This window comes from Erinaceus europaeus, chromosome 4 (assembly GCF_950295315.1).
Source record: "Erinaceus europaeus chromosome 4, mEriEur2.1, whole genome shotgun sequence".
NCBI classification, from domain to species: Eukaryota; Metazoa; Chordata; class Mammalia; order Eulipotyphla; family Erinaceidae; genus Erinaceus; species Erinaceus europaeus.
Genome location: NC_080165.1, coordinates 141,120,304 through 141,144,771, shown reverse-complemented (window position 1 = coordinate 141,144,771; position 24,468 = coordinate 141,120,304). Strand labels below are relative to the sequence as shown.

The 24,468-nt window shown below is 43.4% G+C and overlaps 2 protein-coding genes across 5 annotated transcripts in view; one reads left to right on the top strand and one right to left on the bottom strand.

Moving 5' to 3' along the window:
- The window catches only part of WASF1 (WASP family member 1), a 58,730-nt gene extending 39,368 nt beyond the window's left edge, over window positions 1-19,362 (bottom strand). The window contains exon 1 of one of the 4 annotated variants that reach the window (XM_060190648.1): window positions 18,871-19,362. The gene's annotated coding sequence lies outside the window, so the exon portion shown is untranslated. The remainder of the gene's footprint in view (window positions 1-18,870) is intronic. The other 3 variants (XM_060190647.1, XM_016191739.2, XM_007531164.3) reach the window with 3 other exon arrangements.
- Window positions 19,363-19,683: 321 nt separating this feature from the next.
- CDC40 (cell division cycle 40) overlaps window positions 19,684-24,468 on the top strand; it is a 47,094-nt gene continuing 42,309 nt past the window's right edge. Inside the window, exon 1 of the mRNA XM_007531163.3 lies at window positions 19,684-20,055. Within this exon, the coding sequence (XP_007531225.1) occupies window positions 19,873-20,055 (183 nt within the window). The 5' untranslated portion in view covers window positions 19,684-19,872. The remainder of the gene's footprint in view (window positions 20,056-24,468) is intronic.

The following is a 24,468-nucleotide window of genomic DNA, read 5'->3' as shown; positions in this document are numbered from 1 at the left end:
AACCTGCAGGGGAGTCTCTTCACAGGCGGTGAAGCAGGTCTGCAGATGTCTATCTTTCTCTCCCCCTCTCTGTCTTCCCCTCCTCTCTCCATTTCTCTCTGTCTATCCAGCAATGATGACATCAATAACAACAATAATAACTACAACAATAAAACAACAAGGGCAACAAAAGGGAATAAATAAATATTTAAAAAGAAAAATATGTGAATTGCCAATATTCAGAATAAGAGTGATATCACTATAGAAGTTATAATTACAAGAACACAAAATAATATAAACAATCTATGCAAATAAATTCAAGAAATGTAGTCCTTTGAAAAAAGAAAAATGACTTTTATACTTCTTACTTCAATATTTACTATATTCTGTGTGTATGTATATGTGTAAAATATATATATTTATATATATTTTACACTAAATTACTTGGGGGGAGGGACCATGATTTCCAAGACAGCTGCTGTGACATGTGTACAAAAGAATCTCTTTGATCTTTACCTCACACAATATAGAAATGGGTCATAAAAATAAATATGGACTGTAGAACTTTTCCTAGAAAAAAATGCAGAAAAAAGTTTTTGTTACTTTGGATCAGGAAAAGGTTTTGTAAAGATCCAACACTGGGGCTGAATCTTCACCACCTACTGAGTTTTAGTATAACATTACTAGTAAAGGAGTCAACATTTTAAAATAAGGCAAAATTGAAAGATGTCAAAACTAACAATTCATTTTAATCAATTTATCATATTAGAAACATTTAAATACATCAAGTATTTCATTAAAATAGTAAATTATGGCCTTATCTTCAGTCTGAGTCCCATGACCTATCATTTATCAATAGCCATATGGAAAATAGTAGTATGTATCATATTCATATAGACTTGGTTCAAGTCTTTTTATATCTCATTTAGCTCCAAAGATTCCATAAGAATATTTTAGTAAATAATATTTTTTAAATTTCTTTATTGGGGGATAAATGTTTTACATTCGACAGTAAATACAATAGTTTGTACATGCATAACATTTCCCAGTTTCCCACATAATAAATCAACCCCCACTAGGTCCTCTGTCATCCTTTTCCAGGACCTGTCCCCCCCCCCCCCCCGCCCCCAACCACCCCAGAGTCTTTTACATAGGTGCAATACACTAACTCCAGTTCAGGTTCTACTTGTGTTTTCTTTTCTGATCTTGTTTTTCAACTTCTGCCTAAGAGTGAGATTTTAACCAATAGTTTCAACTATTAACATGACTTCTCTCCTCAGAGCAGATTTGCCCCAGATAACCAGGTCTTACTTCAAGGTCTTGACAATAGTAACATCAGAATGCAAGAGATTATATCCTCTTTGATCACATCTTCAACATCCTCTTCTGATCCTCCCCCCCCCTTCTTTTGGACAGAAAAAAAGAATATACAACTTTGTACCTAGGTTTTAAACTATGACAGACTATTACTAACTGAAACACACACATACACACACACACACACACACACACACACACACACACACACAGAGAAATATCCCCAAATTTCCAGCATTCTGTCACCTTTTAGCCTGCCTATGATCCCTACAAGTAGCATAAAGCCCCATAGATGGTGTGATGGTAACCATAATTTTGGTTATGTAAGAAACTAAAATCTATATAAAAAAAATACTCAAGATTTAATACCTTAAGGAAAACCCAAAAATTCTTTTCTTTCTTAAGAAATTTCTCTTTTCTTTAACTTTTTAAAAAATTAATGGTTTAGTAATGACTGGCAAGATTGTGGGATAAGAGGGATACAATTGCACACAGTTCCCACCACCAAAGGTCCACATTCCATCCCTGCATTGGAAGCTTCCCTATTCTTTATCCCTCTGGGAGTATGGACCAAAATTCTTTATGGGGTGCAGAAGGTGGGAGTTCTGACTTCTGTAATTGCTTCTCCACTAGACATGGCTGTTGATAGCAATCCACACCCCCAGAAACCTGAGGGTTCTAAGCAATTAGGATCCATATCCTAATTAATCCTAATATCATGCACTCTTCTTTTCAAAAAATGTGTTTCATTCCACTCAAGTTGCTGTGCCCCTCACTCCCTTACAGTCCTGCGTAAAGCAGTGACTCCTTTGACTTTCTGCATTTATGCCACACTCTGACTGTCTTGGAAGCATTTACTGACACCTCGCATTGTATCACACAGGTACTTGTTCATTGTCTATCTCCTCCCACTGGAATGTGGGCTCCATATAAACCAGTATTCACTTTCACTCTCCACTGATAGTCAGCACTTAGCAGAGCCTGACACATAATAGTTGCTCAATAAATATTTATGAATGAATTCATGAATGAATGAGGAGGCCAAGAACCTCACGTGACATATAACAGGACCTCATTTGGTTTCTCAGAGAGCAGATGATCACAAGCAACAGGCAGGCAGAAGGGAGGACACAGGCTAATAAACACCCAAACCCAACACAAGTTCCTGGTTCCTCTCCTGCGTCGCTGAGTAAGCAGCAGCCCAGTTTGGCTCTGGTCGAGTTCTCTCCAGCCCAGAAAGCACATGCCCGGGAAGAAACACAGCCTGGCATGTGTTTTAAAGATATTAAGGTGTGTATGTAGTAAGGAAAGTTTTACCATTAAGAAAAAGTGGGATTGTGTTCCATTTGCCTTGTTTAAGAAAAGAGATACATAATGCTTTTCAAGCCATTTCTATAAAATTTGCAACACAGATTTTACTTTTAAAGGGAAAAGTCATATATTTCAAAAAGATATTTAAATACAACTTCTCAATTTCCAATAAGCTCAGATGAAGGAATCACTATCATGTGTTATCTCTTTAAAAATAATCATCTCAATTTGGGGCAGGGCAGTGGCACACTGGTAATGTACTCGAGTCTCAATGTGCAGAGACCAAGCTTCTCCTGCAAGGGAGAAGCCTTGGGAGTGGTGAGACAGTGCTACAGATGTCTGTATATCTGTCTCTGTTTCTCTCTCTCTCTCTCTCTTTCCATAATTAAAAAAAAAAAGGCTGCTGGGAGCAGTGGATTAGTTGTGCAGGTGCTGAGTCCCAGTGATAACCCTGGTGGCAATATTAACGTATTTTGTTATGTGAGTACAGACAACAGGCTATACTCTGTTTAAGTGTAAGATTCTTCCATTCAGCACACAATTCCTATCAGTACAGTTAAACTACACTATACCCAATATTTCTATTTCTTGCAAAATCATAAGCCACTCAGAGGCCCCACGAAGGCTGAATGCCTCTGCCTTGTCCAATTGTGAGGTTTATGTGTTCTAAGTCAGGGCGGCTTCAACATGATGTGCACACCAGGCACACCAGGCACCTAGTGGGCTTGTGAAAGGGATTCAGCACATTCTGACTGATTCAACTGGGGTACTAGGCCCAAAAGTCCGCATCTCGAATCAACTACCAGGTGATGTTGTTACAACTGGCACACAGATCATACTTCGAGGATGGAGTCAACAAAGAGCATGCCACTTCAAAAGCCACTAACGCATTTTAAAGAGCATTGAAATAACTGAGCTGTCTAAATTCTATTAGACTAACGATTTTATCAATTGCTTTAACACAATATATAGACCATCTCGTTGCAGAGCTCTGTAAAAATAGCTTTACTTTTCTTAGCACTAAGCGCCATAAAATCCATAAAGCATATCATATTCCTAAGCTTAACGTCATTTGCATTGTATAAAGGAGTCAAACGAGAAGATAGCCCAAGACTGCATATTAAGTGAATACTAAGAATTAAACCCAGTCTCCTTCCTGACTTAAATGTAGCCAACTCCTGATTAATGCTTGGGTGACTGACATGAAGAGACATAAACAAAAATAGCCATTCAAATAAAAATTGTTGCTTATTCACATAAAAGAAATAAAGCAAGAAAGCAAGCAATCCAGACACCTCACAGTGGGGAACAATAAACATGTTGGTAGAACTATACAGTGAAATACTAGGGACTTAAAAAAACATTTAAAAAAACCCAAACATTACATGGTTACTTATGGATTCCATGAACTGGGAACCAAAGGACTTTTCTTAGACCCAGAAGAGATTAAGGTCACAGGACAAACTGTCACCAAAAAGTGAGAGAGAGAAACACAGAGAATACAAATATAGGGTTGGGGGTGGCACATCTGGTTGAGTACACAGGTTACAGTGCACAAGGACCCAGGTTCTAGCGCCCAGTCCCCACCCGCAGGGGGAAAGCTTTTCAGGTCACAAAACAATGCTGCAGGTGCCTCTCTCCCTATCAGCCCCTTCCCTCTTGATTTTTGGTTGTCTCTATCCAACAAATAATGATAATAATCATAAATAAAGGTTTTAAAAAGTGAGAATGGGGCCGGGTGGTGGTGCACCTGGTTGAGCACACGTTAAAATGCCTACGGACCTGTATTCGATCCCCCTCCCCCCGCCCCTACCTGAAGAGGAAAAGCTTTCAAGTGCTGAAGCAGGACTGCAGGTGTCTCTACCTCTCCCACTCTACCTCTCTCACTCTATCTCCCCCTTCCCTCTTGACTTCTGGCTGTCTCTATCCAATAAGTAAAGATAATAAAAACCTTTAAAAAATAAATAAATAAGGGGGGCTGGGTGGTAGCGCAGCAGGTTAAGCGCATATGGACCCAAGCGAAAGGAGCGGTGGGAGGATCCCGGTTCCAGTCCCTGGTTCCCCACCTGCAGGAGAGTCGCTTCACAGGCAGTGAAGCAGGTCTTTAGGTGTCTATCTTTCTCTCCTCTCTCCATTTCTTTCTGTCCTATCTAACAATGACAGCAACAATAATAATGACAACACCGATAAACAACAAGGGCAACAAAAGGGAAAAAATAGCCTCCAGGAGCAGTGGATTTGTAGTGTAGGCACCAAGTCCCAGCAATAACCCTGGAGGCAAAAAAACAAAACAAAAAAATTAACAAGTAAATACAAAGTTTTTAAAAAGTGAGAATACAAATATTAGCTAATGGATGAAGAAGTCACAGGAGGCAATGGCAACTTCAAGGTGTTGTGAAAGGTTCCTTATGAACTAATTCTGAGAGTCAGAAACTCTAATCTCAGGGAACTGCTACATCTTGCTGTGTTTCCCGTGTCACAATGTTCTCATAGTGAGGATCAGAGAAATGTCCTCCTCTTTTACTGGGAGGAAAAAAAAAACTATTTTTTTTAAGTTCAAAGAGTTCTCCACAATCAAAATGTATTCAGTGACAACAAGAAAGACTCTACCAGAGTCTTCTGGAACTCAGGGAAGGGAAACTTGCCCAATTCATCACTACACACACACACACACACACACACACACACACCCGCCAACTTCCTGACATAGGTATTTGCAGTACAGGGAGGGGTGGGCAGAGGAAAAGCTATGGAAAAGTTAGGGAGGTTCCAGGGGTATACACCCGGCAGAGAGAGCACTGATTTAATCACAGCACTACAGACAAGTTTCTGTCTCCACCTTGCCATAGCTGCGGCAACAGGATTACATCTGGAAAGAAGCTGTAAGACTCAGGCTCTGAGACAATGTCCCCAGCACAGCATGTACCTAAATGCTGCTCTGGCTTATTTATCTTAGGGGAAACTCTGCCTTTTATATGTAATAAGTAAAATAAATATTAAAAAAAAAGTGTTCCTAAGGAAATTCAAAGACCACGGGAAGACAAAAACTAGGGCACGACACTGAAACCTCTAACAGCCACCAACAAAGCCAAGTTCCTATTCAGCAAAGGTAAAATCTTCCATGAAACTCCCACCTTACAGTTCCTGTTGCTCTTATATACCATGATTTTCTACAAGAAATTATAAAGGACTACAAAGAAAACAAAGTGGTCTGGAGGTAGTGAGTGCAGTGCATAAAGCATTGGACTCTCAAGCATGAGGTCCCAAGTTCAATTCCCAGTAGCCTATGTTTTTGAACAAGCATTGGTTCTCTTTCTTTGTCGCCTATCTCTCTCATAAATAAATAAACAAATAATTAAAAATAAAAGGCAGAAGAGATAGTGTATGGGAGTTGGGCAATAGCGCAGTGGGTTAAGTGCAGGTGGCGCCAAGCTCAAGGACTGGCTTAAGGATCCCGGTTAGAGCCCCCGGCTCCCCACCTGCAGGGGAGTCACTTCACAGGTGGTGAAGCAGGTCTGCAGGTGTCTGTCTTTCTCTCCTCATCTCTGTCTTCCCCTCCTCTCTCCATTTCTCTCTGTCCTATCCAACAATGATGACATCATCAACAACAATAATACAAGGGCAACAAAAGGGAATAAATATTTTTAAAAAAAGGATAGTGTAAGCATCAGATTCAGATATGACAGTTTGTGTAACTATCATAAAAAACTTAAAACAGGGAGTCGGGCTGTAGCACAGCGGGTTAAGCGCAGGTGGCGCAAAGCACAAGGGCCGGCATAAAGATCCCGGTTTGAGCCCCCGGCTCCCCACCTGCAGGGGAGTCGCTTCACAGGCGGTGAAGCAGGTCTGCAGGTGTCTATCTTTCTCTCCTCCTCTCTGTCTTCCCCTCCTCTCTCCATTTCTCTCTGTCCTATCCAACAACGACAACAACAATAATAACTACAACAATAAAAAAAAAGAAAATTCTCTGTACTCAACTGCTACTGGCCAAGAGATTACCTAAAAAAATGAAAAAAAAAAAAAAATGAAAAAAAAAAAAAAAAAAACTTAAAACAGGGGGCCGGCAGTAGCACAGCAGGTTAAGTGCACATGGCGCAAAGTGTAAGGACCTGAGTAAGAATCCCAGTTCGAGCCCCCGGCTCCCCACCTGCAGGGGAGTCACTTCACAGGTGGTGAAGCAGGTCTGCAGGTGTCTAACTTTCTCTCCCCGTCTTCCCCTCTCATCTCAATTTCTCTCTGTCCTATCCAACAACAACAACAACAACAATAGTGACAACAACACCGATAAACACCAAAGGCAACAAAAGGGGGAAAAAATGGCCCCAGGAGTGGTGGATGCGTGGTGCAGGCATAGAGCCTCAGCGATAACCCTGGAGGCAAAAAAAAAAAAAAAAAAATTAAAACAAGTGTGTTTATCATGTTAAAGTGATATAAAAAGGCAATACCAACTTGGTAATGTCTGCAGAGAGGTGGAGACTCAATGAAACACACACACACACACACACAATTTATTAGAAATTAAAACAGAAATGAAGAATGCCCAAGGGAGAAAAATTAATAAACTGATCAGTGAGCCTCAGAAAAATATCAACGGAAACTTCCCAAACTAAGACACACATGGAAGAGAGAATTCAAAAGACTAAACAGGGCCAGGCAGTGGTGCGCGGGATTAAGTGCACACACTACCGAGTACGAGGCCCAGGTTTGAGCCCGCCCCCACTCTCAGCACCCAACCTGAAGAAGGGACATTTCAAGAGTAGTGAAGGAGGTCTGCACATGTCTCTTCCTCTCTCCCTCTTTATTTCCCCCTCTCTTCTCAATTTCTTTCTCCCAGCCAATAGAACAATAAAAATGAAGACAAGAAAAAGAATGGCTTCTGGGAGTGGCACATTCATAAGGCCAGCACTGAGGCCCAGTGACAACCCTGGTGGCAGGGAAAACAAAACAAAACAAAAAGGAGACTTAAAGTGTGACACACATATACTGGAAATAATAGGAGAGAAACAGAAGATACATTTTAAGTGAAAATGTCGGATTTTTATATTTCTAAAATAATGATTGAAGCCAGACCATAAATCCATGGAAACTAAGACAAAGAGAAAAACATTGAATAAAAGACAGAAGGGAAACAACATTATAGAAGAACAAGGATTTTCCAACAGTAACCACACAAGGTGGTAGAAGAAGGTATTTAAAGTGTTAAAAGAAAAAAAAAACTATAATTTTGTAACTATAGAAATTATTCTTTTAAAATGAAGGAGAAATAAAGACTTTTTCAAGCGAATAAAAACTGCAGGAAATTTGTCGTTAGTAGTCCTACCTTGCAAGAAATGATTTAGAAAAAAGTGGTTCAGTGGTCCGGGAGGTGGCACAGTGGATAAGGCATCGGACTCTCAAGCACGAGGTCTTAAGTTCAATCCCCGGCAGCACATGTACCAGAGTAACATCTGGTTCTTTCTCACTCTCCTATCATTTCTCATGAATCAACAAATAAAGTCTTTTCAAAAAAAAAAACAGTGGTTCATGGAGAAGGAAAATGATACAGGTAAAAAAATTGAATCAACAGAAAAAGAGAGGTGCAGAGGATAAATGAATGAAGTCCTTTCTGATCCTAGCAGGTGACTATAAAAAAGTGACTGCAAGGGCAACAAAAGGGAATAAATAAATAAATATAAAAAATAAAATAAAAAGTGATTGCAGTCACCAAGGGTGGTGGCAGCACACGGATAAGTAAACTACATAGCAGTGGGCAAGGAGACAGCATAATGGACATGCAAAAAGACTTTCTTGCCTGAGGCTCCAAAGTCCCAAGTTCAGTCCCCAGCACCACCATAAGCCAGAGCTGAGCAGTGGTCTGGGGGGGTGGTGGGGGTGGTCCAAGCAGTCAGTGGTGCACCTGGTAGAGCATCATACATGTTTAAGCCCCCGACGCCCACCTGCAGGGGGATAAGCAGTGAAACAGTGCTGCATGTGTCTCTTCTGTCTCCCTCTCAGCTTCTCTCTGTCCCTATCTAAATAATGAATGAATGAATGAACGAACAAACGGACGAACGAATTAAAAAGCAAAGAAGCAAAACCAGGTGGCAGCGCACCCTGTTGAGCACACATTTACCATGCACAAAGACTGGGGTTCCAAGCCCTCTCCCCACCTGCAGGAGGCAAGTTTCAAGAGAGGTAAAGTAATGCTGCAGATCTTTCTCCCTTTCCTTCTCTCTCTCTCTCATTCTCTCTCCTATGCAGGAGAAGGAGGAGAAAAGAAGAAGGAGAAGGAGAAGGAGGAGGAGGAGGAGAAGAAGGAGGAGGAGGAGGAGGAGGAGGAGGAAGAAGGAGGAGAAGGAGAAGAAGTGGCAGTAATGTTGTAAGAGAGAACCTTTGTCTCTCTAGGGAAAAACTGGGAATAATACTGTTATGAAGGGCCTGTACTATTGTGAACGGGCGCAGTGTGATTTGAGAGTAAATGTACGTTGGTTTTAAATGTATACTACAAACTCTAAAGGCAACTAAAATACCTTTTAGTTTATTAGTGATTTAATAATGATTAACAAGATTGTAAGATAACAGGGGTACAGTTCCCACCACTAGACTTCCATTCCCCATGCTCTCCATTGGAAGTTTCCCTATTCTTTATCCCTCTAGGAGTATGAACCAAAACCCTTGATGGGGTGCAGATAAAAACACTTTTTTTTTTTTTTTGCTTCCAGGGTTATTGCTGGGGCTCTGTGCCTGCACTACGAATCCACTGTTGGATAGGTCAGAGGACAAAGGAGAGAGGAGGGGAAGACAGAGAGGGGGAGAAAAAGATAGACACCTGCAGACCTGCTTCACCACCTGTGAAGCGACTCCCCTGCAGGTGGGGAGCCGGGGGCTCGAACCGGGATCCTTATGCCGGTCCTTGTGCTTCCCATGTGCGCTAAACCTGCTGCGCTATCGCCCAGCGCCCTAAAAGTACGTTTTAAAGTAGGTTTAACTGGGGATGGGGCACTGCACAGTGATTTGTGCCATAGAATTATATCCTGATGCTCAGAAGCACTAAATTCAATTCCTGGCACCGCTTAAGCTGGAGTTGGCAGCGCTCTAGTCAAAAGAAAGTAAAGAGAAAAACGAGGAGGAGGAAAGAAGAAAAAAATCTAAGTATAATTGATATGTAGGAGAGAAAATGGAGTCATAATGTTCAACAGCGTCAGAGAAGGGTGAAAAGGAGAAAAATCTTTTTTAATTTCTTTACTTTTAAAAAATATTTATTTATTTTCCCTTTTTGTTGCCCTTGTTTAACATTGTTGTGGTTATTGATGTCGTTGTTGTTGGATAGGACAGAGAGAAATGGAGAGAGGAGGGGATGACAGAGAAGGGGAGAGAAAGATAGACACCTGCAGACCTGCTTCACCGCCTGTAAAGCGACTCCCCTGCAGGTGGGGAGCCGGGGGCTCGAACCGGGATCCTTATGCCGGTCCTTGTGCTTTGCGCCACGTGCGCTTAACCCACTGCGCCACCGCCCGACTCCCAGGAGAAAGAAATCTTAATGAAACAAATAACAATGTAATGAATACAAAACAGTTATGAATAAATGAGATATTAATCCAACTATATGTGATTGGTTCATATATATCAATTAAAGCAATGTCAGAGTGGGGACAATAAAAAGATCCCACAATATGCTGTCTACAAGAAACCCACTTTAGGGGCTGGGTTTTTGTCTCACCTGGTAGAGTCCACACTAATGTTAGCAAGTGGCAGACCCAAGCTTCTAGCCCCCACATGCAGGGGGGACGCTTTATGAGTACTGGAGCAGTTCTGCAAGTCCCCCCACATCTCTCTCTCTCTCTCTCTCTCTCAACCTCTTTTTTCTCTGCCTCTCACCTCTATAAAAACTATGGCCCCTGGGAATCGTGGCGCGCTACAGGAACTGAGCCCCCGTGTTGACCTTGGCGGCAGGAAAGAGAGGGAAACCCACTTATCAGCCCTGGAAGTAGAGCAGTTGATAACGGAAATTTATAGCACTGAGTACAAATACTAGAGGGGAAAAAAAAGATACATCTAAAGCCATTAGTCCTAGAACTCTCCTTAGAAAAGTAGAAAACGGGGGCTAGCCGGTAGCGCAATGGGTTAAGTGCACATGGCGCCAAGGGCAGGAACAGGCATAGAGATCCGGGTTCATGCTCCAGCTCCCCACCTGCAGGGGGCTTCATGGGCTGTGAAACAGGTCTGCAAAGCAGGTCTGCAGGTGTCTTATTTTTCTCTCCCTCTCTGTCTTCCCCTCCTCTCCATTTCTCTCTGTCCTATCCAACAACAGCAATAACAACAACAAGGGCACAACAAAGGCAACAAAAAACGGAGCAGTGGATTTGTAGTGCAGGTACCGAGCCCCAGCAGTAACCCTGGAGACAAGAGGAGGAGGAGGAGGAGGGGGAGGGGGAGGGGGAGGGGGAGAAGAAGGAGAAAGAGGAGGAGAAGAAGAAAAGAAGGAGGAGGAGGAGGAGGAGGAGAAGGAGAAGGAGAAGGAGAAGAAGAAGAGGAATATACGCCTAAAACAAACAAAATTTTAAGAGCCAGAGTAGACATCAATGAAACTGAAGACAGGGAATCAATAGAGGAATAAATAAATAAATAAATAAATAAACTCAAAAGAGGATTCTTTGAAAATATCAACAAAAAACGAACAAATTTCTAACCACGTATCATGATGTGTCACAAAGTTTTATTTTGGTTCTTAAAATAAGCACTAGTCTTTGTACTCAACAAAAACATAACTGTTGCTCCTAATCATCCTTGTTTTGTTTTGGTTAACCTTTCCAAAATTCTCTGGCATGATCTCTAGACATGTGTCCATTACAAAAAGTCACCAAAAATATAAAACAAAACAAAAACGATTAATTTTGTAGTATAGCATGAATGCATTAAGACTTTTTTTTTTGTTTTGGTAATCAAATCCATATCCTAATGCTGTGAACATTTTCTTTCCAAATTAGTCATACAGAACATATATTCACTAGAAGGAGCTTGAGTCACTGTTACTCAAATGTGAAGAATGGCAGGAAGCTGTATCATTGTTAAGCACAACCAAAACAAACAAACAAATTGCAGCACCCAGCATCCAATAGGTGTCGCTATACTCAACATCTGATTCCCCAGAGTGGTTACTTTGGCAGAAGAGCATGACTTAGCAGGAAAAACCGGGACTCTGAAATCTGCGTGTAAAGCCCACTTGTGCCATTTTTGTTAGTCAGTCCTGTAAACCGGTACGAGTTATGTAATATCTTAAGAAGCAGCTGGGTGACTGCCAGGTATGAGAAATACAATTCCAGGCAAAAAGGGTGCCTTACTACAAAGATACTAGGACCCCATCTCAGCACCATGGACAAAGATACTTGAGTACGTGCTGCCTTAGTATTTGCCTTGTTTCTTGCTCTTCCAGATGCCCTTGGCTCAGTTAGTTTATATGGCAAAAAATAATGCCAGTAGTAATCTGTGGATTGAATATGACCGCTTCAATCACTAGAGAGAAACAACGTATTGAAACCTCCTGTGTATCTCCATGATCCCACAGCAAGCCACAGCTCCTTCTTCTCACTACACTGATGAATTTTTATCTGCTCTAGCCTTTTTGTAATTTAAATTTTATTTTATTTTAGCCTCCAAGGTTATGGCTGGGGCTTGGTGCTTGTGAATCCACTGCTCCTGGTGGCCACTGTTTCCATTTTATTGGATTGGACAGAGAGAAACTGAGAGAGGAGGGGGGAGATAGAGAGGAAGTGAGAAAAAGACACCTGAAGATTCAGTTCACCACCTGGGTAGTTGCACTGGTCCTTGGACTTCCTATTTTGGGCGCTTAACTGGGTGTGTCACCGCCCCGCCCACTGCCCTAGCCTTTTAAAATTCCTTGAACCTATCAAGCTTCCCTCACTTTTTAAATTTTTTAAAATATTTATTTATTTATTCATTCCCTTTTGTTGCCCTTGTATTACTGTTGTCGTCTTCGTTGTTGGGTAGGACAGAGAGAAATGGAGAGAGGAGGGGAAGACAGAGAGGGGGAGAGAAAGATAGACACCTGCAGACCTGCTTCACCGCCTGTGAAGCGACTCCCCTGCAGGTGGGGAGCCGGGGTTCGAACCAGGATCCTTATGCTGGTCCTTGTGCTTTGTGCCACCTGCGCTTAACCCGCTGCGCTACTGCCCGACTCCCAGATTTTTTTTGTTTTTGTTTTATTTTGTTTCCCTCCAGGTTATGGCTGGGGCTCACTGCCTGTGCTATGAATCCAGGCGCCTGGAGGCCATTTCTTTTCCATTTTGTTGTTCTTGTTATTGTTGGATAGGGCAGAGAGAAACCCAGAGAGGAGAGGGAGACAGAGGGGGAGAGAAAGAGAGACACCTGCAGACCTGCTTCACCATTTGTGAAGTGAACTCCCCTACAGGTGGGAGCTAGGGGCTCGAACCTGGATCCTGGAGCTGGCACTCCTTGTGCAAGTCATTGTGCACTCAACCTGGTGCGCTACTGCCCGGCCCCCACTTCCCTCACTTTTCCACAGAGCTAACTCTATTAGTCAGGTTCCTGTCCTTTTCCTTTGCACCACTCACTGTAACTTCTAATGAAACATGTATTTGTTTAGTATGTCTCTCGCCTTTGCTTTGTTCTCCACTGTACTCTAGATAATAATTCTATGCTGAGTGAATGACTGGCGTAGGACTGAACATGTGGTAATCACCTCTATCTCAGGCCATGTTCTCCTTGCCTTCATGTAACTCACTGCACAACCTTAGTTTTAACTTTTTTTCTGGACAGTTGCTGAATATCTTTCTTCAAAGTATAAATAAAATAAAAGCTACTTATACTTTACTAAAAGATCGTTGGTTAAAAAAAGAACATACCCAAACTTCCTGGCTTCTTCTCATCCAAAGACCCCTAATCTGCTCTATTCCTACCTTTGAGTTCCTGTTTATTAAAAACTTTGATCTGCTTTAGATCTTACCACCTTTCAGCCACCAACTTGCAGACACTAGTATGACTCCATCCTGACTTCCTGGGCAGACGACCTCACCAATGTGTCCTGGAGTCTCACCTCTCCAGAGCCCTACCCCACTAGGGAAAGACTGAAACAGGCTGGGGGTATATGGATCAACCTGCCAACATCCCATATCCAGCAGAGTGGCAATTATAGAAGGTAGACCTTCCACCTTCTGCATCCCATAAAGAATTTTGGCCCCTACTCCTTCAGGGATAAATAGGGAAGTTTCCAATGGAAGGGATGGGACACAGAACAGTGGTGGGAACTGTATGCAGTTATACCCGTTAGCTTACAATCTTGTTAATTATTATTAAATCACTAATAAAAATAAAAAAAAAATAAAACAAAGGAAAGCATTTCATTTGTGTTTTAGTGTTGCGAGTTTCAAGAAATACCGTAACACTCATTTAAAAACCAAAAAGTCTTACTTCTAAGAATAGACATGTTAGAAAAAGATTATCTTTTCAGAAGTCAATCCTTCAGAAAGGAGGAACTCTAACAGAAGTATATTAACAACAACAAAAAAAGCAGTAATATTAGGAAGGAAAAATGAACTCCAAGGAATGACCCCAAGCATTGAAGTGATTTTAAATATTATTTGTAACTTATGGAACTTCAGGTCAGTCACATCAACCATCTCATTTTTACAGCTGAGAGGCAGTGACCTGTTCAGTCTCACTGAAGACCCTGGCACATGGCTGGATGGCAGTGCGCTTGGTTGTGCGTATGCATTACGATGTGCAAGGACCTGCACTAGCGGTGACAGTGTTGCAAGCATCTCTCTCCCTCTCCCTCTTGATTTCACTCTGTCTCTATCCAAAGTAAATAAGATGAATTAATTTTTAAAAGGCCCTCGCTCCTTTAATATGCTAGGAATACATTTCTCTTGTGTTCGCAATGAATGATGGAACAACGTCTAGAGGTCATAAAATGAGAAATGTATTCTTAGCATATTAAATTAGCTTCTAAGAGTAAGTTCCAAGTTCTAAACCAATTCACATGTGTTTTTAGAGGATGAGAGAAAGAGGAGAGAAGCAGAAAGGGGAGAGGCATCTTAGAACTTATGAAGTGCCCCCCGCCCCCCCCCCCCACAGGTGCCCATGAGGTGGCTTGAGGCTAGGGCCCTGGATCCTCGAGCTTGATAACATGTGCACTTTACTGGAAAAGCCGCCTCTCTGCCCTCAAATTCACAATTTCTACGTATAAGTAATCAATTGCATTCTAAATTTGGAACTGCCAAAGCACAAAGACCCAAAATCACGAATTTGGTGTGATAAACTAAAAACAGATATGTCATTAAAAAATGTTCTTGGGGTGGGGGTGGCGGCCAGTAGTGCGCTGTGAGAAGCGTACATGGCGCAGAAGCACAAGGACCTACGTAAGGATCCGGGTTCAAGCTCCCCAGTTCCCCACCTGTAGGGGGTCGCCTTATAGGAGGTGAAGCAGGTCTGCTGGTGTCTGTCTTTCTCCCTAGCTTTCCCACACATCTCGAATTCTGTCTGTCCTGCCCAACAGCAGCAATAACAAGGACAACAAAATGGAAATAAATGGCTTCTAGGGGCAATGGGTTCGTAGTGCGTAGTGTAAGCGCCGAGCCCCAGCGATAAACCTGGAGGCAAAAAATAAAAAGTTCTTGGGTAAGCTGTCCAGACACTTTGCACATTTAATCTTCTTTCCTTCCTTCCTTTCTTTAAAAACCCAGAGCACTGCTCTAGTGAAAGTAGGAATTGAACCTGGGACCTTTTAATATCTCAGGCATCAAAGTCTCTTTGAATAACCATTATGCTATCTCTCCAGCCCCCCCAATTCAATCTTTTTATTAATATTTCACTGGAAAACTTATGTTTAAAAAAATCAAACATGGTGATCCGGGAGGTGGCACTGGACTCTCAAGCATGAGGTCCTGAGTTCGATCCCCGGCAGCACATGTAGCAGACTGATGTCTGGTTCTTTCTCTCGTCCTCTCATGAATAAATAAATAAATAATTTTTTAAAAAGTCTAACATGAAGCATGTGATCCAGGTTTGAGCCTGCCTGCATCCCTACTTCAGGGCAATTCGGGAATCTTCCCCTTCCTCACTGTGTGTCTGTGTCTCTTGGTCTATTTGGGGAAAAAAAACCTGCCTAAAGCAATGAACCCCCAGCATCAACAACAACAAAAAATCAAACACAGCAAGTCAGACACTTAGCAGAAACTGTTGTGTTAAGGTACATTTTCTTAAATTATCATTTCTTAAAAGAAAGGCTGACACTGTATATACTACACTATATCTTATGTCAGTTGCAAGCATACATAGGAAATGAATTATATCTCAGTAGGTAAGTGAAATTCAAAGAACCTCCAAATAACCTGTTTCTCTTTTGTCAAGAAATAAAATATTTTATGGATTAAAGTTTAACAAATTTATTTAAAAAAATTCTATTCAGTATACTCAGTCAATGGATATTCTTCACACATTATTTATCCAACAAAAAGAAACTGAGTCCTCACTATTTACTCAACACTAACCAGGCAACTCTGGATATATGACAAAATAAATCAGGTCAGTTTCTGGTTTCAAAGAGCTTAAGAAAACCTTGACTTAACTGCCTTTACCCAAGTAAGTGATAATGACAGCTGAATTGTAGTTGGTCATTGAAGAATACATTTAAAAATTCCATCAAATTACTAAAAAAGCAACCACACAGAAGTAATTTTTAAAATGTTTGAATGAGCTTATCTTGTAAAATTCTCCAACAATGTAACCAAAAGCACTGTTCTGGTACAAGTTGTACTAATAGAAAATCTTAACAGAAGTTTCTGCTATGAGAACTGAGTACTCCCCCCCAATAAGATCAAGCATTTGGAAATGATGCTTTATACTACTGAAAAATAAAAACAAAATGCATAATACCATATTATACAATATGAACATACCCTCTCTGAATAAAATCTAAATAATAGGCATTCCATTTATACTAACAAATGATCACAATTATGTATTCTGGATTGAAACATGCAAATGTTTTCAACTGAAAAAGGCCTTTCTCTGGAGAACTTTTTCTGAGAATTTAATATCTTATGTGTTTACATCATCAATATTCGCTATATCTGCATTTACAACTACGATAATTCCTATTAAATTTGCAACTGTTAAAAACTCTTGATGGAGAGACATTTAGAGCCACGCATCTCCACAACAAAATCCAGTACCAATCAGTCATCCTAATAGGCTACGGATCATTCTGATGACTCTTTTTGTTGTTGTTGTTATAATTTATACTGGGATATTTTCATCAACCATCAGCTAAAATATTTAAGTTTTCTTTAAAACACAAGAGCATCTTTACCAAATCATTCATACCATTTAGTGGAACAAGAATTATCTTTATCTACATATAAGGAACCCAGGCACAAAGGTGTCCATTTTGTAAATTGCAAGGTCATTTCCTAACCAAGCAACTGATCTTACACCATCAATTCCTATCATATATGCGCCACTTCCAAGTGCCATAAAAAAATTACAATATAAGACAACTATCTCTGCAGTGCCTGGGTGTAATTCCATCCTATCGTGATGATTATGGCAACAAGCTTAAACAAGAAACGATTATAAGGGAGAACTACAAAAGGAAAAAAGGAAAACTTACGCGTGGCAGGGAATCATTTATTTTCAAATAGTGGAAAGGAAACGGTTTTTACCATTAACAATCAAAACCCAACAGTAGCTCCTTTGATTTCAAAGATTATTTCATCTTTCAGTTTGACCATGCAAAATTGGAGCCTCTCTGTTTTTACAGACAGAAGTTAGAAATATGAGTGTAAGACATTCAAACAGGCAAAACACATGATCGGACAATAAGATGAATAAATAAAATGTAGACAAATTAGAAAATGCTCAGTATGGCAGTTAAAGCTCCAACCTAAACACGTTATTTTTCACTCAACCAAAGGCTGCGAATAATCAATATTGCTACATATATATTCATATACACATATATAGAAGCTTCCCCTTTTCAAACTTGAGAATTTTATTATTAAGCTCTTTATTCCAAGATTCAATGTAAAAGAAATGCTTATCCTAACAGAAACTTAGATCATGGGGGGGGGGGACACAAACAAAAACTTTCAAAAACTGAGTTCAAAGACTCAGAAAAGCACTGGCAATTAAGAATACCGTGCTATCTGCAACTAGGAACAGTGGAGAGCTACCTACCATAAAGATTAAATCAAAGGGCATTACTGAGGTTAAATAATCAATTATGTATCAACGACCGGCAAGAATAAGACTTTAACAGTTAATCAACGACCGGCAGGAATAAGACTTTAACAGTTAATCCATGAATCTAACACCTATAGGGAGGAAAACCAGAGCAAGACCCGAGACATTCCTCTCAAGAATGGGATGCGGCTGAGCGTGGTCCAGCCCCTAGTCTAGCTGGGGGATTCGTTCATTAACCAGCTCCACGACAGGTTGGGCACATTCGGGTCAGATGTGCTTTTTGCCTTTTCATCATCCTTCCAGCTCATCCTCTGCAAGAGAAGGCGTCAGAGGACTGAAGCTAAGGGAACAAGCTGTAGCAAGGGGAACGGGGTAGGGGGGGGGGTGGAAAAAAGGAAAGGTGCAACGGATGCTGCATTGTGGAGGAATGATCTGGGTGGCACAATGGGCGAGTCCTGGCGACAGGGGGGTCCGGGGATCCAAGGAGCCTGCCCCCACCCCAGCGAGTGGGCCATCCGCCCCCCTCCCTTCGCCCGCCCCGGGGCGATGAAGAAAGGGATCCCCGCACTCACTCCGCGGTGCTCAGGTCTTTTACACCCGGGCGCTGGGTGCAAACGCGCAGACGGGGGTCGCTTGACAGCACCCGGGGCACGCAGCACGAGCTGGGGTGCAGCGGCTGCAGCCCCCCCAGCACCCCAGCGTGGAGGTTCGGGGGGCTGCAGAGCGGGCGGTGCGGGGGCGCCTCAGTGAGCCCCGCAACCCCGCGGGCTCCAGCAGCCTCGGCGCGCGTCCCCGCCTCCCGCCTCCCGCTCCCGCCTCCCGCCGGCCGCGGTCTCCCCCGGGCACCGGGTCCGGGAGCGGGTGGGCGGCGGGAGCCCTGGCGACCAGCGAATGGGGGCAGGGGCGGCGCACCCCTCCCCGCAGCCGCGGCCGGCTGGCCACAGCTCTCCACCCCTGCCCTCCCATCCAGTCGGGGAGAAAGAGTTCCACTCCCGGCACCCCTCTTTTACGGCCTCTCCTCCCACCCCACCCCCCCCAAAATTGCTGAGGGATGGCGCTCACCGTGGGACCTTGGGGGGCTCCTGCCTTTACCCTCTCTGCATGCTTCGGCGGCCGCCGCCGCTGCCCTCGCAGCTCCACCGAGAGCCTCCGGCTCCGGGCTGGGACCCGCTCCGGTGCGCGGCCCAGGCACCTGGCCACGGGGATCACCGGAGCCGGTCTCGCCGGAGCCGCCGTGTGCTCGACGCGAGAGCGAACAACACCGCGATCGCCGCCGCCCCCAGCCCGCCCCCTCCCCGCGCGCGACGCTCCACAGCCGGGCGCGGGGACCCGCGCCGGCAGCAGGGGGGACCGGGGCTCCTGCCTCCTAGCCGCCCACCCCTCCCACCAGAAGCCGGGCGCCGCCGGTGCACGTCTCCCAGCGGCACGATGCTCACTTTCCTCCGCAGCCCCCGGAGCGCGAGTGCGGCCCCGGGGGGAAACTCAACCTCCGCCCACTCGCCCCCTCCGTGGGCATGAACTGCACTCCTGCTCCCCCTTTCCTGAGGCCCTGTGGTATTGCCCGATCCTCACTTTGGGGGGGAGGGGGACGCAGGGAACAGCGCTCCGCCGGGGAATGAGGGGAGATGATAGCCAATGGAATGAAGCGTCCATTCAGGGGCGGGGTCAACGCGAGGCTTGCGAGCTCGCCCCGCCTCCTCGCCTCAAACTACACTACCCATGATGCCGCTTCCCGTCACCGCCGAGCTGCACGCTGGGAAGACAGGCCCTAGCGGCCGCAGAGTCTTTCGGGACTCGTAGTGTTTCAGAGTCGCCCACTGGGTCCTGGAAGTTATAGCCTGTTGTCATTTTTTCTATTTCGTCCCACAGATGCTTTCCAGTTCCAACTTGTGTTATCTATTATGGTCACTGTCACGATTTTGTTGATGAGGAATGTTTAGGAAAATATGTCTAGGGATGTTTCTGAACAGTAATAAGTAATACGTATTGCGGCAATCTAGCAGGACTTGGAAGCCGCTTCTCCTTCCGCCCGGGCCTGGTTCCTTCCAAGGGTCTGTTGCCGTCATGTCGGCTGCGATAGCAGCTCTGGCTGCTTCCTATGGCTCAGGTTCCGGGTCCGAATCGGAATCTGACAGTGAAGGCGACCGGTGTCCGCTGCCAGCCGCCGACTCCCTCATGCATTTGACTAAATCGCCCTCGGCCAAGCCTTCTCTGGCGGTGGACTCGGCTCCGGAGGTGGCAGTTAAGGTAAGTTGCTTTGGTCCCTGATGGGGTGTGGGAATTGTTGTTTTCTGCTCCAGAGTCCGGCAGTCACTTGTTCGACCTCGGCTTGCTTCTTCCCCGGTGCCGAGAGTCGAGTGGCTCCCATGTGGGATCTCTTCTCCTTCCCCGTGTGCATCTTCCTTAGGACAAGTCGGGGACCAGCCGCCGCCACCGCTCCCCCGTGCTGCCTTCCCAGGGACAGAAAGCAAGTGCTGCTGCTGGGGCTGAAATTGGAGTTTACGGATCTGGGTTTGGCATGGCTAAAACAGGTGTCAACTTAGCACATAAATAACACCAGAAGAGAACTTTCCAAAACCAGAGTGACCTGACTTTGTTTTGATCTTGAAGTCCGATCCCGATTTCATCACTTGCCTTAACTTGGACAAGTTCTGTTTCCCTGCCCTGTGCAGTGGCAATACTTGGCACTGCTCTGTGTAAGAGGATTATTGCGGAGACCTGTGATACAAGTAGAGCTTATGGCGCAGAGCCTGGTGTCTATGGACAGTGCAGTAAATGTTCAGCGTGTGTGATTGTGTTTGCCAGGGTATTTATATATGGAAACTTAGAACCTTAAGCATTCTAAATCCCTAAGGACTCAGATTTAACAAGTGAGATGCATGATGCCACTTGAGAAAGAGGAAGAAATTGGGTCACATAGTTCATTGTAACAGTTTTTGAACAAGTGTTATCTGCCCGAAGACACAGGTCAGAAGGCCAAACGTCTTTGTATACATCCTAGTAGGAAAAGGCTGTCAATAAAATAGGAGCGACTGTAGTGATTACAGAGAGTGCTCAGTACTGCAGAGCTACAAAACACCAAGCCACTGGGATGCAAGTCCCACGTGGGTGAGTAGAGGGAAAGGTAGGAATCTGACTTTTATAGATTGGCTAGAGAAGTGCTAACAGCTTTGAAAAAGGAGCCAGTCATGTGCAAAAACTACGGCAAAGATTCTTGAACTCTAAGTCTTGAACTTAGTGTGTTTGAGCTCCTGAGAAAGATCTGGTAGAAGTGAGTGAGTGGTGCAGGCCCACTAGAGAGGAAAAGGAATGGACAGGAACTCAGGAAGGGCTAAGTGAGTGGAGGCAGTATGCAACTGCTTTCTCTGTATTTCAGATGTTCCCAAAGCCGTTTCTGTAACTTAAGTCTTTTAAAGGTCCATAGTGAGCTACTCATAGATTTTACTTTAAAATATTATTTAGTAATTAAATGCAAGAGGCTGAACCAGGAAATAAATCACTGTAGCACTGCCATGGATTAAACTCAGGACCTTGCTTGAAAATTCAGTGCTGTTTCCTCTGCTTCACTTCCCAGGCCACTTGAACTTTACTTTTTTAACGAATCAACCTTTGATGTGAAAGAATACTGATGGGGCCAGGTGGTAGTGCACGTGGTTTAGTGCACATGTTACAGTGCTCAAGGACCTGGGTTCAAACCCCCCAGTCCTCACCTGCAGCGGGGAAAGCTTCATGAGTGGTGACGCAGGTTTGCAGGGTCTCTCTGTCTCTCTCTCTGTCTTCTCTTTCCCTCTGGATACCTGGCTGTCTATATCAAATAAATAAAGATAATAAGTAAAAGTAGATACATAATTTTTTTTAAAAAAAGAAAGAATACTTAACATCCTGTTTTCATAATGAAAGAAACTCCCTAAAATTATATCCCTGCAGAAAACAGCCAGAGTCTTTCGTCCTTTCCCAGCTCAAGTATTAGGCGTTCTTTCATCTTATTTTTTTTCCTTAACAGAGTGCAACCTAGCCCTCAATTCGTGGGAAATAAGTCTCTCCGAGTAATGCTGTTCACCTTCTAGTTTTTAAGTTCTGCCACTCAATTTATCTGCACCGGATGACTCTGAAATAGTTCTTTCCTGAAGCTCTCTCTCCCTCTAGATTCCATGGAACCGTCTTTAGTCTTCTGACCTCCTGTTCTTCTGTCCTGCCCTGTATTACTGGCGCTTCCCAGGACCGTTCTCTTACTCCTTTTTGTTGCACTCAGCCTCTCCCAGGCCTTCAACCTCAGTCCGAGCTTCTGATGGCTCACAGGTGAACAGGTAGAAGTGGTTAGCATAGGCCTTGAAAGCAAGACTGCCAGGCTTTATATCCTGCCTCCTACCCGTGTGGTAGCCTTGGATATGATGCTTCAGCCTTGTTTCCATGGTTTTTCTCATCTGTAAAGTGGGGATAGCATGGGTACCCTATCTCATGGAGTTGATGGTTTGCCATAGCGTCTTAAACATGTCAGATAAGTCAAGCACACTATTACTAGTTCTTAAATGTTTTTTTTTTCTTTTAAGAAATATTTTATGTAGGTTAGAGACAGAGAATTTGAGGAGAAGGGGGAGAAAGAGACCTGCAGCACTGTCTCCCCATTTGTGAGGCTTTCCTCCTGCTGGTGAGGACCAGAGGATTGAACCTGGGTCCTCATGGACTGTAATGTATACACTCAGCCACTTTTTGCCACTGTCTGACCTCCCGACACTGTCATTATTTCTAATTCTGTATTTCTTTTTTTTAAAAATGTATTTATTGAGGAATTAATGTTTTACATTCAACAGCAAATACAATCATTTGTACATGCATAACATTTCCCAGTTTTCCATATAACAATACAACCCCCACTAGGTCCTCTGTCATCCTTTTTGGGTCTGTATTCTCCCACCCACCCACCTACCCCAGAGTCCTTTAATTTATGCAATATGCCAATTCTACTTCAGGTTCTACTTATGTTTTCTCTTCTGATCTTGTTTTTCAACTTCTGCCTGAGAGTGAGATCATCCCATATTCATCCTTCTGTTTCTGACTTATTTCACTTAACATGAATTTTTCAAGGTCCATCCAAACATCGGCTGAAAACGGTGAAGTCACCATTTTTTATAGCTGACTAGTATTCCATTGTGTATATAGACCACAACTTGCTCAGCCACTCTTCTGTTGTTGGACACCTGGGTTGCTTCCAGGTTTTGGCTATCACAAATTGTGCTGCAGGATCATAGGGTAGGGCCATTTCTAGCCTTCTGAGAGTTCTCCAGACTCTTCTCCACAGAGTTTGGGCCAATTGACATTCCCACCAGCAGTGTAGGAGGGTTCCTTTGACCCCACAACCTCTCCAGCATTTGGTGCTGTTACCTTTTCTGATGTGTGACATTCTCACAGGAGTGAAGTGATATCTCATTGTTGTCTTTATTTGTATTTCTCTGACAATCAAAGACTTGGAGCATTTTTTCATGTGTTTCTCGGCCTTTTGGATCTCTTCTGTGGTGAATATTCTGTCCATGTCCTCTCCCCATTTTTGGATGGGTTTATTTTCTTGTTGTTGAGGTTGGCAAGCTCTTTATTTATTTTGGATATTAGCTTCTTGTCTGATGTATGGCACGTAAAGATCTTCTCCCATTCTGTGAGGGGTCTCTTGGCTTGGGTAGTGGTTTCTTTTATTGTGCAGAAGCTTTTTAATTTGATGTAGTCCCATGGGTTTATGCTTGCCTTAGTCTTCTTTGTAATTGGATTTGTTTCGTTGAAGATGTTTTTTAAATTTATGTGGAAAAGAGTTCTGCCAATATTTTCTCTAAGTATTTTCTCTAAGTATCTGATAGTTTGTGGTCTAACATTCAAGTCCTTGATCCCACTTGGAATTGACGTTTGTATTTGGTGAAATGTAGTGGTTCAGTTTCATTCTTCTGCATGTTTCAACCCATTTTTTCCAGCACTCGTTTGTTGAAGAGACTCTGCTTCCCCCATTGAATAGTCTGGGCCCCTTTGTCAAAAATTAGATGTCCAGAGGTGTGCGGGCTTACTTCCGGGCTCTCAATTCTATTCCACTGGTCAGTGTGTCTATTCATGTTCCTAATTCTGAGTTTCTTGCTAGCTCCAGAAGCTCCTCCAGGTGGTTCTCACACATCCAATTCAGTCAAATGTTAATATGCTTTCTTTCCTCCGAAATCCATTTCACTCATTTTTCTCATTTTGATTAATGATCCTGTCAACTGTTAGTCATAGTTAAGAATAGAGGGATCTGGTTTTTTCTTTCTCAGGCCCTGAAGCTAGTCATATATTTAGTTGCTTCTATCATTTCTGCTTCATGAATGTCTCTCAAATCAAGCCCTTTCCCAATCCCCACTGGCAATAGCCTTACTTCCTGTCTTCCTAATCTCTCCTAGGAGTAATAATTGATTTTTTTTTTAAATTATCTTTATTATTGGATAGAGACAACCAGAAACCGAGAGGGAAGGGGGAGATAGAGAGGGAGTGAGACAGAAAGATATCTGCAGCCCTGCTTCAACACTTGCAAAGCTTTCCCCCTGCAGGTGGGGACTGGGGGCTCAAACCCAGGTCCTTGTACACTGTAACCAGTGTGTTCAACCAGGTGCGCCACCACCCGGCCCCTGATTTTTTTTTTCTTTCAATACT